The following is a 13,097-nucleotide window of genomic DNA, read 5'->3' as shown; positions in this document are numbered from 1 at the left end:
TTCTCCTTCAGCTAACAATAAAAAAAATCATCCTTTCATAAGAAAATTTCTTATGAATGTGGCCCAATTCAAAACAACTTACTTCTAACACTAAGTTATTTGTAGCTTACATGCTGTCACATTGATTATCTAGCTACATGAAGAGCTACAGAAACCAAAAGGGGAAAAGCAACTTAAAAAATGTAGCAAAACTATAAATTTTCTCAATTTGCCAATATTTAGTGACCCTTCTGACCACTCTAAAAAGGAGTTCTTTAAAGAGCACTTAGGCTCTAAAGGGGTATTTCACTTAACTCTAGTGTTTAAAAACTCCCATTTCTTAAACTCTAAAATATACTGTACTGCAGATTTAAGACACCTGTATATGAACTAGAGATGTATTAAAATGTTTTCTTTACTAAAACCAAGCAGCAGCAAAACTATTTTCATATCATAACAGTTTAGACTCTATACTGCATCACTTTAAGAAGAGCCATACAATTGTTTGCTCTTATGATATGGCTAGTAGCATTTTGGAATTCAAGAAGAAAGCAAAGAATTTCAAGCAGTTGAGGCGAAATGTGATCTCCTATATAATATATACAACATTAAAGTAATTTGGCTTAATTTTGAAATTATGTATGTGTTATAAATATATAGATGTTGGTCCTAAAGGAATTTTACCTTCAATAAGCAACAAAAATAAAAGTGGGTAATGAAATAAGGATGACATTTTAAAGTTCAAATTTTACACAAGTAGCTTTTTAGCAAGTATTGCTAAATGCTCAGAAATGAGAAAAGGTGATATACTGGCAAATATTAAAAATATCAGACTGGGGCTTCCCTGGTGGCGCAGTGGTTGAGAGTCCGCCTGCCGATGCAGGGGACACGGGTTCGTGCCCCGGTCCGGGAAGATCCCACATGCCGTGGAGCGGCTGGGCCCGTGAGCCATGGCCGCTGAGCCTGCGCATCCGGAGCCTGTGCTCCACAACGGGAGAGGCCACAGCAGTGAGAGGCCCATGTACCGCAAAAAAAAAAAAAAAAAAATCAGACTGGTGTCATTAACTTCTTTACTAAAAATTATTTATAAGATGCTCCCATTTGCAATTGATGTTTCAGGTTTAAAAGCAACCCCCCCTACTCCCCAAACCCCTAAAACACACTTCCTTCCTTTGCCACTTTGTTCATAAGTAGGATTTACAAGAAATTTCTCTGGGGAAGAAAATTATCTCATTTTTAAAGATGTATGTATTTTCTATTAGAAAAGAACTAAATGTATTTGGACTCACACACACTGGTTTAACTGAACATAAACAATTTTCCCACCATGAAGTACTGAGTTACAACAAATGTATTAACAAAACTTTATTTTCTTGAGGGTGCATACAGGATGTTATGTAAACACTGTCAGTATTATCTTTAAAGACATTCTTATTATTACTTCAGATTTTAATGTATTATAAATATGTGTCTTCTCCAGAAATATTAAAGGCCACATTGGGTGATACGGCCAAAGAAAACTTTAGCCCCTCACAGGCTAAACAAAGTACAATTGTGAAAATAAAGAGCAAATTAAGAAAGAGGAAAACATAGCTCAGGATATGCATTTTTAAAATTTGCATTCAATTTAACATCTTAATTCCTAAACCAGAAATATAAAATACACATATATATTCTTTACCATTTTTTTCTCAAAAGGTGTTTTATACATACATTCATATTTGTGTGTGTATCGCGTGTGAAACTGCAAACATTACCAACTAAATCAATCAGGCAACTGCTAACAGCTCTGAAATACGACATGAAATGAGCCTGTTATTTAGACAACTTTCAGCCCTCTGGAATAACATCTGGTCTCAGATTTTTTTAGAATGCAGTTTGTATTTTTAGCTAGGAAATGGGACAAACAGACTCACTGTGCTTATACTTACAGAATGGGGTATCTAACAGCCAATTTCAGTTTCACTTACGCTATAATGAAATGCATGAATAATACCTGAATATTTGAGAAACTGAAAGAAACTTCTAAAACTCAGAACGTACCATTTCATTATACAAAAACTATCATGTACCAATTATGTTAATTTCTGATGAGTCTGCATATAAGCTAATATGTAAAGTCAAACTGGAATGAAGACCAAGTACAGGTGATCCTGGCTTCAGCACACTTCAGACAGGCCTATTCACTCACCTGGTGAATTCCACGCCAGTCTACTCTGATGATTAGATATACTAAAGGAAGGAAATGGTCCCAAAAGATAAGTGATAAAACCTTAAGGATATGGTCTTGGTCCAAAACCACAACCAGACTCCACATAAGGTACAATCTCTCTCACACATACGAACACACAAACACACATACCACATACACAACCACACAGAAAAAATTTAACACACACACAATGTTCCTGCTATTGTCCAGTAATTCCCCGCCTCCCAAAGTAATACAATATAAACTACAGCACAAATACAGTGAGTACACTGTAGCCTCAATTTAAATCTGCTGTTGGTTGGGTCCATTTCTGAGGGACACATCACAGGTGACACTGTGCTGTGTTGAAGTCAGTACTGCTGATGACTAAAGCCCTTTGATAGGTCCAAACCAGACCCACACGTTATCAAATTTCAGCTACTGTGGAATATGTTATGACGAGGCTGCAGTGTACTTGATTATGTTGAGAATTTATATTACAGAATTAATACTCAAATAAGAATACTTCTTAAGTCATAAAAAGAAATGAATATCATTTTCAGCTTAATGTGGATATCAACTATTCCCATCTTACCTCTTACATCTCATTAATATATGACCTGAAAAATGACGACTTGGTGCCAACTGTTATCGATACAGTCACACTTTATTATCATCTGGATTGCTAATTCCGGTCTTCAAAAATGAACATTTCTCTTCTAATCATAACCAAGAATGGGGCCTTTACTCTTTAAAATAAACATGCCTGACTTCAAATTTCAAGAGTTAGAAAGAAAAAAAAACAAAAACAAAGTATCATTGGGTAAATTATGATTACATAGGTTTGAGTTCATATTAGCTTATTCCTGTATAACGTAAACTTTATCCTATAGAAAAACGGTTCTTTAAATTATTGAAGTGCTTACATTTATTGACAAACCATGCATTTTCACAAAATTAAAATGGAAAATAATTTTTCACCTAAAGGTTTCATTTAACCAGAGACACTCAAAATACCCTATGAAACTAAGTTAATATTTCTGTATTTTCTTATACCGTTCATATTAGTTTGTAAATAGGAATAAAAAGAAAAATGAGTTCTAAATAAATGACACAGGAGGCAATAAATTGACACATGACAAGTAAATAAAAGGCTAAAGCACTCCAATACCATTGAAACTGTTTTAATGTTGTTGCAACTCCAAAATGCAACAATCATCAGCTTGTAAAGACCCAAATTTCAAAAATTCATTTTAATTACTCCTTCATACCTATTTTACAAAATAAAGGCAAGAGACATTTTAAATCCTCCTTGTCCTAGTTGTGCTATCTATGTTCCTAATTTGTTTTCTATCACTATAGTGTATGTTGCAATTCCCATCAAAAGCTATATAAGAAAAAATAAAATAAAATATTAACCTCTGCTTCAATGTACAGTTTCCAGAATCTGCCAGAACTGGGGAACTGGGCAACAAGGCGTTCATAAGTCTTCCGTGCTTTGTCTATAGGTTGATTCTAAAATTGAAAACCAATAAACAGCATTTACAATGTTAGGATTATAAATGTATTATTTACTGCAGAACCAAGTAGTGTGATTGGACCCATAGAGAAGGAAATGTAATCCTATATCACTAAACCTGTGCCTCTCGAATGAGAATGCTCCAAGCGTCAAGGTCATAGGGATTCTCTTCTAATTTCTTTTCGGCTTTCTTCACTTTCTCTGGGACATACTCAGCTGCCTAGGGAGAAAAAAAACAATGAACTGAAGTTACTGTTTTAAAAATCTCAGGCCTAATTTAATTCAAGCACAACATATCAGCCCCCAGATGCAGTATCACAGTACAAGGCATAAAAATGTCCTCTTATAAAAGAGGTCCTGTGTTTCCTATAACCTATATATACTATCTTATCATAAATCTCTTACATAATAACAAAATCAAGTGAGCATATACTTTTAAAAAACATTTTTAAAACTTAAAAAAAACCATCTTTTACACGAAATAATATAGAGCAGCAGTTCTCAAACTTTGTAGTCTCAGGACCCCTTTTATACCCTTGAGTATACCAAAGAGCTTTTGTTCATGTGGGTTATTTCAGCATTTACCATATTAGAAATTAAAACTGAGAAAAATGTTAGATATTTATTCATATACAAATAACAATAAAATTATTTACATGTTAACATAACATTTCAATGAAAAATAACTATTTAAAAATTCAGCGAGATTATGTTACATATATTTGCAAATCTATATAATGTCGGACTTCAAAATGCAGCTGGATTTTCTTATCTGCTTCTGCACTCAACCTTCTGCAATATCAACTCATGTAAAAATTCCACTGTAGACTCATGAGATTAACAGTGAAAAAGGCAAATAATGTCTTAAATCTATTATGAGACAGTATGAACTCACAGGTCCTCTGAAAGTCTTGGGAACCCACAGGGTCCCTGGACCAACACTGAGAAACACTGCTATACAGAATTCATCCTGAGCCACAAAGAAAAAGCATGAAATGACACGGAAATTTTATTTTTGACGTGAAAGTTTTAAAAGCATGATTTACAAAGTGTATATACAACATAATGAAAACTATAAAAGAAATCCCTAATAAAACAGATTGAAAAGGTTGTACTAAAATATTTAGTAGTCATGTCTGGGTGATAGGTGGTAGAAGTACAGGTGACTTCCCCCCCCCCTTCTTTTAATATTTCCTAAACTCTTTAATAAGGTAGTTTTATTTTTCTTATAGAAATATAATCTTAAAAAATTAATACCTAAAAGAGTAGCTAGGACCTGAGGCATAAATACAAGTATTACTTCTCAAATTGTTGTTCAGAATAGTACTGTGTGCCACAAAAAGAAAGTGATACTCAAAAAATTCAGATAAATGTTAATCTGTACTAAGTTTGGTTTTACCTTTTTTGTAGGACTTCTTGAAATCCACAGTATGGCAATAAATATCAGTAACATTCAAGAGGGGATAGAGAGGGAAGCATTGCCCCTAATACCTTTCTTTTTCCTTTTTTTTTTTCCCCTTAGTGGCAATTAATATTTCACCAAGCAATTCTGTCAAAATAGCAGTTGGGAAAAAAATTTTCAAGTCATGTGTCTAGGGGAAAAAAATTACCTGGAAGAAGTATACTTTTCTTTGGAATAAATCAGTTTCCACCACTGATAAGTATACATTTATTTAGAAAGAAAACCATGTTTTAAAAGACTAATATAATTGTGTATCAAAATTAGGATATTCAACTAATACACAAGAGCTTTGTAAGTAGCTTGCTTAAACTACTTTAGTTTAGAAACTAAAACTGGAAAAGTTTAATAAAGGAGGACCACTGGTCCCACCCACATAATAGAACATAAAATGACAAATAAAGAGTACTGCAATGGTGATAAATCACCAGATCAGGATGGTTCAAAAAGAGGATATATGGAAAATCAGCAAATAATAAAGGTGGCATTTCAAATCGGAATGTTGGGTTATTCAATGCATGGTGCTAGAATAACTGTATCTATCAAAATAAAGTTGAATTCCTATTTTACCCTTTCTACCAAATTAATTTCAGATAGATCAAAGATTTAAACATTAAAAACAAAAACACAAGAACCATTGGAAAATATACTGAAATGTATCTTTGCCCAGGAAGGCTCTTTAAAAGCCTCTGAAAAGAGTAAACTTAATTCATAAAGTTTATTTACATTTGTGCATGGGAAAAGTATCACAATGACAGTGAAAAACGAACTTAAAAAATATCCCCAACACACATGGCAAAGTATTAAATTTATTAATATAAAGTCCAGTCACTAAAAGATCAGAAACTCAAAAAGAAAATGGGCAAAGTATTCGAACAGTTCATAGAAAAAGAACAATGAACTTTAAACATTCGAAAGCAATACAAATGTAAGCCACAAGATAGAGATCAAGGGTGTTTCTGGGTTTAAAGACTTTTTTTTATATGGACCATTTTCTTTTTAACATCTTTACTGCACTATAATTGCTTTACAATGTTGTGTTAGTTTCTGCTGTATAATCAGCTATATGTATACCTATATCCCCATATCCCCTCCCTCTTGCGTCTCCCTCCCACCCTCCCTATCCCATCCCTCTAGGTGGTCACTCTCCCTGTGCAATGCAGCTGCTTCCCACTAGCTATCTATTTTACATTTGGTAGTGTATATATGTCAATGCTACTCACTTCATATGTGGACCATTTTTAAAGTCTTTATTGAATTTGTCACAATATTGCTTCTGTTTTATGTTTTGGTTTTTGGGCCACGCATGTGGGACCTTAGCACCCCGACCAGGGATTGAACCTGCACCCCCTGCATTGGAAGGCTAAGCTTTAAGCACCCACAAAGGTGTTTTATAATTAACATTGCACTGGCAAGGATATATATCAATAGAAACAGACATTCTCGAATTGTTGGCAGGAACAAGCTGTAATATTGATCAAAATTTAACATGAATATCTGACCCTGAATTCCAGTTCTGACAACTTATCCTACTCTACACGTACACAAAGATGTACACAGGAGAGTAATCAGCTACATGGCTGTTTGTTGTTGTGTAAGACTAGGAATAATTTAAATAATCATGTGTAAAAGAACTGGCTAAATAAGTTATGGAATCTGTAGTCACTAAAAGGAACAAAGCAATGCAGCTCTATAAACAGCAACATGGAACAATCTCCATAATAGCCAGTTAAAAAAATAGGAGCAGATGGGGAGACACACACACCACATACAAGCGTACTCCACACACTGTATATTCTTCTGCTGTTTGAATTTTTACTGTTCACCTGAGAAATATTTGTTCAGTGTCTAGTGTGTGCCGGACATTGTTGAATGGGCACTTGGGATACAACAAAATAAAGATTTCTTTCAAACGGTTTACTTCTTGACAAACTTTAAAAATACTTTAAAATAAACTAGGATTTGTAAGATATCAACTATAATATGTTAACGGTAAAATAAGAAGTAAATGTGATACTGGAACTTTAAATCAGGAATTAAAAACCAGCTAAATTAATCAATGCTAACAATTAGTGTTTCAAAGCAGTCTGGTGGGAGGCCAAATCACTCAAATCCACTTGCTGAAAATTAACCTACCAAAATTAGATAATGTATGCCATAATCTGCAAAAGAACAGAGAAACTCAGAAGATAGCATCTAATATCTGACCAGCATAATTGCAGCAAGTATAAATGTCTCCTTACAAAATAAAACAAGCCATTCACTTAGTGATTCTCAACCCTGGCAGCACATCAGAATCACCTGGGGTAAAGGGAATTTAAAAAGATGCTCAAGCCTCGCTCTAGATCAATTAGAACAGAATCTCTAGGAAGGGGCCTGGACCGTCACTATTTTTAAAAAAACTCTCCAGGAGGTTCTAATGTGCAGCCTCAGTTGAAAATTATGGCTCTCTAGGGATTCCAAACTTTTTTTGTGTGTGCTGCTGAAACTTCCTGCAATCTCGTGAAACCTATGGGACTTTCTAGGGATAATGTTCTTAAATACACAAAATAAACTATGCAGGATTTCAAAGGAAACCAATTATACTGAAATGTAATTATAAAAATATTTTTAAACAAAGTTTATATTGTAATAAATACTTAACACAACAAAATCTAGTGGCGAGTCTAGTGATGAGTGCCAACAGTACTTTGAATACGTCTGTCCCAGTCACACAGCTATTGCTAACGCTACTAGTGTGGTTTCTTGCCTACATTCGTAATAGAAGGAAAGGCTCAATTTCAGTTAGAGATTAGTGAAAAGTTTTATTTTGCCCATTCAAGTTCAGGGAACCCTGAAAATTCTATCCACAGACACCTGGGGGAAGAGGTTACCAGGGACCCAAGAACCCCATGGAAAGGATGTTGGATCAGACATAAAAAAAAAATCTATTGAGCATCTACTATGTTAGGCATTGTCACTCCTCGCTAAGCAACTGATAACCCCGTTTCATAATAAAAAATATAACTAAATTTTACATGAATCTGCCCAAAGTCCAGTTAGAATCTGGCAGAACTATGGCTCAGCTCTTCACAGAATCTCTTATAACCCTAAATGTTTTCCTCTGGACAAGGATGTAGTTAAATGTTCATAAAACAATCTATCTAGATAATTCTCAATCAACTGAATTAATTCACAACAGAAGGTAACCAAAATGGCCAAGAGTATCCTCTGGTAGTTAAAGGCCATATTTAATTCTCACAATAAAAAGTTGTTCATCACCACAGCTATGAGCCAATTGGGTAACCAAAAGCATAACATTTTTGTTTTGTGGCCTGGTTACCACACTGCTGTAAAGCAAATGAAAATTGAACAGTTTTCTAGTATCCACAAGGAGACTGAGCGTCCAAAAGGAATGGACTTGTAATATTATTTCCTGAATCTGTTGTCAGATCAGAGAAATAGGTCACTTTAAGAAAACTTGCCGCAAGTTTCCAGTGCCCATTTGTAATGGAATGAGGTCAGAACTCTCCTTAGTTATAGCAAAAGAAGAGCCGTCTCATGCTTACATGTCCCAAAAACATTACTATAGAGAAACTCTATCAAAATCCAGCTTTTGTCTTTGGAATATCTGTAATCCCATTATCATTCTTCAGGGGAATGATAATGGGGAGTAGGATGGGCCCCAAATCAAATGAGCAAAACAAAAGCTGGACTAGTTCAGTTCCCAAGGCATGCACATTTAATGATAATAGTAGGACAGTGGGAACTTCTTTGATTTGCACAATTTTAAAAACCAGAAAAATAACACAACTGTAAGGAGTATACACATACACACCAACATATACTATTTCAAATGGGTACAAAAATCAGAAAAAATTGTCAAGTAGACAGACTTTTTTTTTGTATAAGGCGAAAATGTTGCTGAGGAACTACCTCCAGTACCTGATCTATGCACTGTTTTTCTAGTCGTAGTGTACTGCTAAAATATCAACTTTTCTATGTGAATAATAACCCGCGTACAACTGGCTTAAAGTATGGAGATAGGATACATTATACATGTTTGACCTTTTTTATTTTTAATAATGGCTTTACTGAGACAATCACATTCCATACAATTCACTTTTTTTTTTTTTTTTTTTTTTGTGGTACGCGGGCCTCTCACTGTTGTGGCCTCTCCCGTTGCGGAGCACAGGCTCCAGACGCGCAGGCTCAGCGGCCATGGCTCACGGGCCCAGCCGCTCCGCGGCATGTGGGATCTTCCCAGACCGGGGCACGAACCCGTGTCCCCTGCATCGGCAGGCGGACTCTCAACCACTGCGCCACCAGGGAAGCCCACAATTCACCCATTTAAAGTGTAAAATTCAGGGCTTCCCTGGTGGCGCAGTGGTTGAGAGTCCGCCTGCCGATGCAGGGGACACGGGTTCGTGCCCCGATCCCGGAAGATCCCACATGCCGCGGAGCGGCTGGGCCCGCGAGCCATGGCCGCGGAGCCTGTGTGTCCGGAGCCTGTGCTCCGCAACGGGAGAGGCCACAGCAGTGAGAGGCCCGCGTACAGCAAAAAATAAATAAATAAATAAATAAAGTGTAAAATTCAATGGCTTAAATTTAGTATATTCACCATCATAATAAATTTTAAAACATTTTTATCACCCTAAATAAAAACCGGTACCCATTAACAGGCAATCCCATTTCCCAATCCCCCTAGCCCTAGGCAACCACCAATCTACTTTGTTTCTATAGATGCGCAGGTATTTCATGTAAATGATATCATACAATGTGTTTTGTTTCTGACTTTCACTTTGCATGTTTGCAAGGTTCATGTTTTATCATATATCAGTACTCTCCTTTCTATTGTTAAGTATTCCATTGCATGGATATCCTACATTTTATTTATTAATCAGTTGATGGACATTTGGATTATTTCCAGTTTTTGAGTGGAATTCGTTTTGTGTTTTCTTTTTACTTAGGTATATACCTAGAAGTGAAATTGCTAGGTCAAAAAGCAAACCTCTGCGTAACATTTTGAAGAACTGGCAGACTGTTTTCCAAAGCGATTGAACCATTTTACAGTCCCACCAGCGTAAGGGCTCCAATTTCTCTACATCCCCACCAACACTTGTTATTATCCATCTTTTTGATGATTATAACCATCCGAGCAGGTAAAGTGGTAACTCACTGTGGTTTTGATCTTTATTTCCCTGGTGACTAATGAAATTCAGCACTTCTCATGTTCTTATTGGCTTTTGTATATATTTAGAGAAGGGTCTTTTCAGATTGCTTGCCCATTTTTAATTCTTTTTTGTTATTGCATTGCAAGAGTCCTTTACATATTATAGATACTAGTCCTTTATTGGATATACGATATACAAAAAATTTCTCCCATTCAGCTGGTTGTCTTTTTACTTTCTATATTTAACCTTTTGTTTTGTGAAGCTAACTCAGAAATAGAACTTATGACATTGTCTCACAAGCTCCCTGCACTATTTCAACAGTTCTCAAACTTCTTATAAAGAATCGCTTTGCACTCTTAAAAATGGGGAACCAGAGATTTCTTTTAAAATGTGGGGGTTAAATCAACATTATCATACTAAAAATGAAAACTGTAAAAATTTTAATGTGTTAATTCATTTAAAATAAACTTCTGATTTTATTTTAAAATATTTTCCAAAATTAAAATTAGTGAAAAATGGCGCTGTTTTACATTTTTCTGATCTCTTTAATGTCTGGCTGAATAGAAGACACCTGCTTCTGCTTTCAACCTATTGCAACATATTGTTTTTGATGAAGTATAAGACCACAAAACTACAATTATGTAGTTGGAAAAGGGAGCAACATTTTTAATAGCCTTTTCATATAACTGTGGATATGTCATGTAGCCTCTGGGAAACCGAGTTAAGCTGCAAACCACTTTCTTTCTATATGATAGCTTAATTTATATTAGGTGGTTGTTAATGGCGTGGGGTGTGAAGTGACAGACACTATTATATTAATAATTAAATAATTTATAATCTAATTTAATTTCTTCTTTCCATTTCCACGAGGGAAGTAAAACCTGGACAGGAAAAAATGTACTTCTCTTTCTCCAAACAGCTATTTTTGTGGTAAATGGGGGAGGGTGTTATGCTGGAGGTCATATGGAAATTAAGTTAAACTAGAGGTCAGTGAAAATTTAAACCAAGTGATAAACATCAAAAGTATGCAGGGAGGAATGTAGTAAATTAAAGGATGTAAACCTATATTAGCTTTTTGACCAAGATTTTTGCAACAGAACAAGCAGAGAAGAGTCTCAAAACTAGTTTTGTAATGAGTACTTTCCACTATTAAGGATAATGAGTGTCTAAATACAGTAGGAAGAGAAAAATCAGTAAAAATACTATCAAAGGCCTAACCATCCTCAAATAATCTGCAATGTTTTTCTCCATTTATTTATTATTATTATTTTTTTTTTTTGCGGTACGCGGGCTTCTCACTGTTATGGCCTCTCCCATTGCCGAGCAGAGGCTCCGGAGGCGCACGCGCAGGCTCAGCGGCCATGGCCCACGGGCCCAGCCGCTCCGCGGCATGTGGGATCTTCCCGGACCGGGGCACGAACCCGTGTCCCCTGCATCGGCAGGCGGACTCAACCACTGCGCCACCAGGGAAGCCCTCTCCATTTATTTTATCAATGTATTCAAAACCAACTTTGAAGGTCCAAGTATCTTCAATCCCTAACCTAAGTGATTTGCAAACTTTCATTTACATAAAAATCACATGTGATACTCATTTCCAATGAAGATTCTCAGCCTCACCTACAGAATCTGTTACATTCAGAGTATGTCTGAAATTGAGGTATAGGCACCTATACTTTTATAAAGCACCTAAGTGAATATAATGCAATGGACCATGGACTCCATTCTGAGAAACACCACCTAATCCATCTGTTCTGTAAATATATTTTTTTCCAAATGTGGTGTTTCCTCAAAAATAAAGTGGAATCAGACCTAAGTCATTCCTTTTGTTGTTGTTAAAACATTAAGAAAACTGAAAATACATACATTCCAACTCTTAAGTCTGTCTTGGTAGTCTTTTTTTCAAAGTTAAAAGTAGACTAGGGTAGCACTCTGCAAGACTATCTGCAAGTAATAACTGAGTCGATTCATATGCCTAGAGAATTAAGCATTTTATGTGACAGATGACATTAATACTGGATGCCAGCTTAGTCCTATGTTCCTTTACCAGTGCAACAAAACTCTACTAGATGTTTTTTGTGAATGAATCTGAATATGTATCCTGTATATAATCCATTCAAACCTTCCAAAGACTAAAATCTACTAAACATGCAAACAATTGCAAAATTTAAAGAAAAAATAGGCTAATGGTTATTGGTCCAAATAATTATACTTATCATATTTGCTTATTAAATTTGTTTATTCATCCCCCAGGAAACAAACAGCTACAAACTATAAATAAAAACTTAATATTTTAGAATTTGAAAAATGCAGCTTTAGACCAGGAGTAGCCAAAATATTAATTCACTCGATTAACTAAGTGAAACATTAGAAAACAACAATTAGGACACAGCTTTACCCTTCTGGTTTTATTCAATATTTACTGCTGATTATAACCTATCCATTAATCTAAAAATAGTTTAAACATTTGTTTAACTAAAATCTCTTTTAAAATTAATTCTCACACCATTACCAACTGTTCAGTAAAAACAAAAAGACTCAAATTCACAACTAGGTCTTGTCTAAAGAGGAATAAAGATTTAGAGACAATGGCAGAAAAGCTTAAAACTATGAACTGTTTTTTGCAATCATCCACTGAATAGGTACAAACATCTGAATAGATTTTGCCATTCTGGAAGGTCTATCTAGGATGTAAATTTCTGTATTCCTAATGCTGAGGGAATGCAATCTCTTCTAACACAATCTCCTTCTGTTGTACTTCTCCGGAAAACCAATATTTCTGTAAACACAGATCAATCT

At 35.3% G+C, this 13,097-nt stretch overlaps 1 protein-coding gene across 1 annotated transcript in view; it reads right to left on the bottom strand.

Annotated features, from left to right (window-relative positions):
• Positions 1–13,097, bottom strand: part of CSTF3 (cleavage stimulation factor subunit 3) — a 72,087-nt gene that overhangs the window by 54,124 nt on the left and 4,866 nt on the right. The window contains exons 2-3 of the mRNA XM_082627289.1: positions 3,808–3,909; positions 3,590–3,685 (exon numbers count right to left, since the gene is read on the bottom strand). Coding sequence (XP_082483415.1) covers positions 3,590–3,685; positions 3,808–3,909 — 198 coding nt within the window. The remainder of the gene's footprint in view (positions 1–3,589; positions 3,686–3,807; positions 3,910–13,097) is intronic.

The sequence above is a fragment of the Mesoplodon mirus genome, assembly GCF_964341445.2.
Source record: "Mesoplodon mirus genome assembly, chromosome: 7".
NCBI classification, from domain to species: Eukaryota; Metazoa; Chordata; class Mammalia; order Artiodactyla; family Ziphiidae; genus Mesoplodon; species Mesoplodon mirus.
This window is presented reverse-complemented; position numbering and strand designations above follow the sequence as displayed.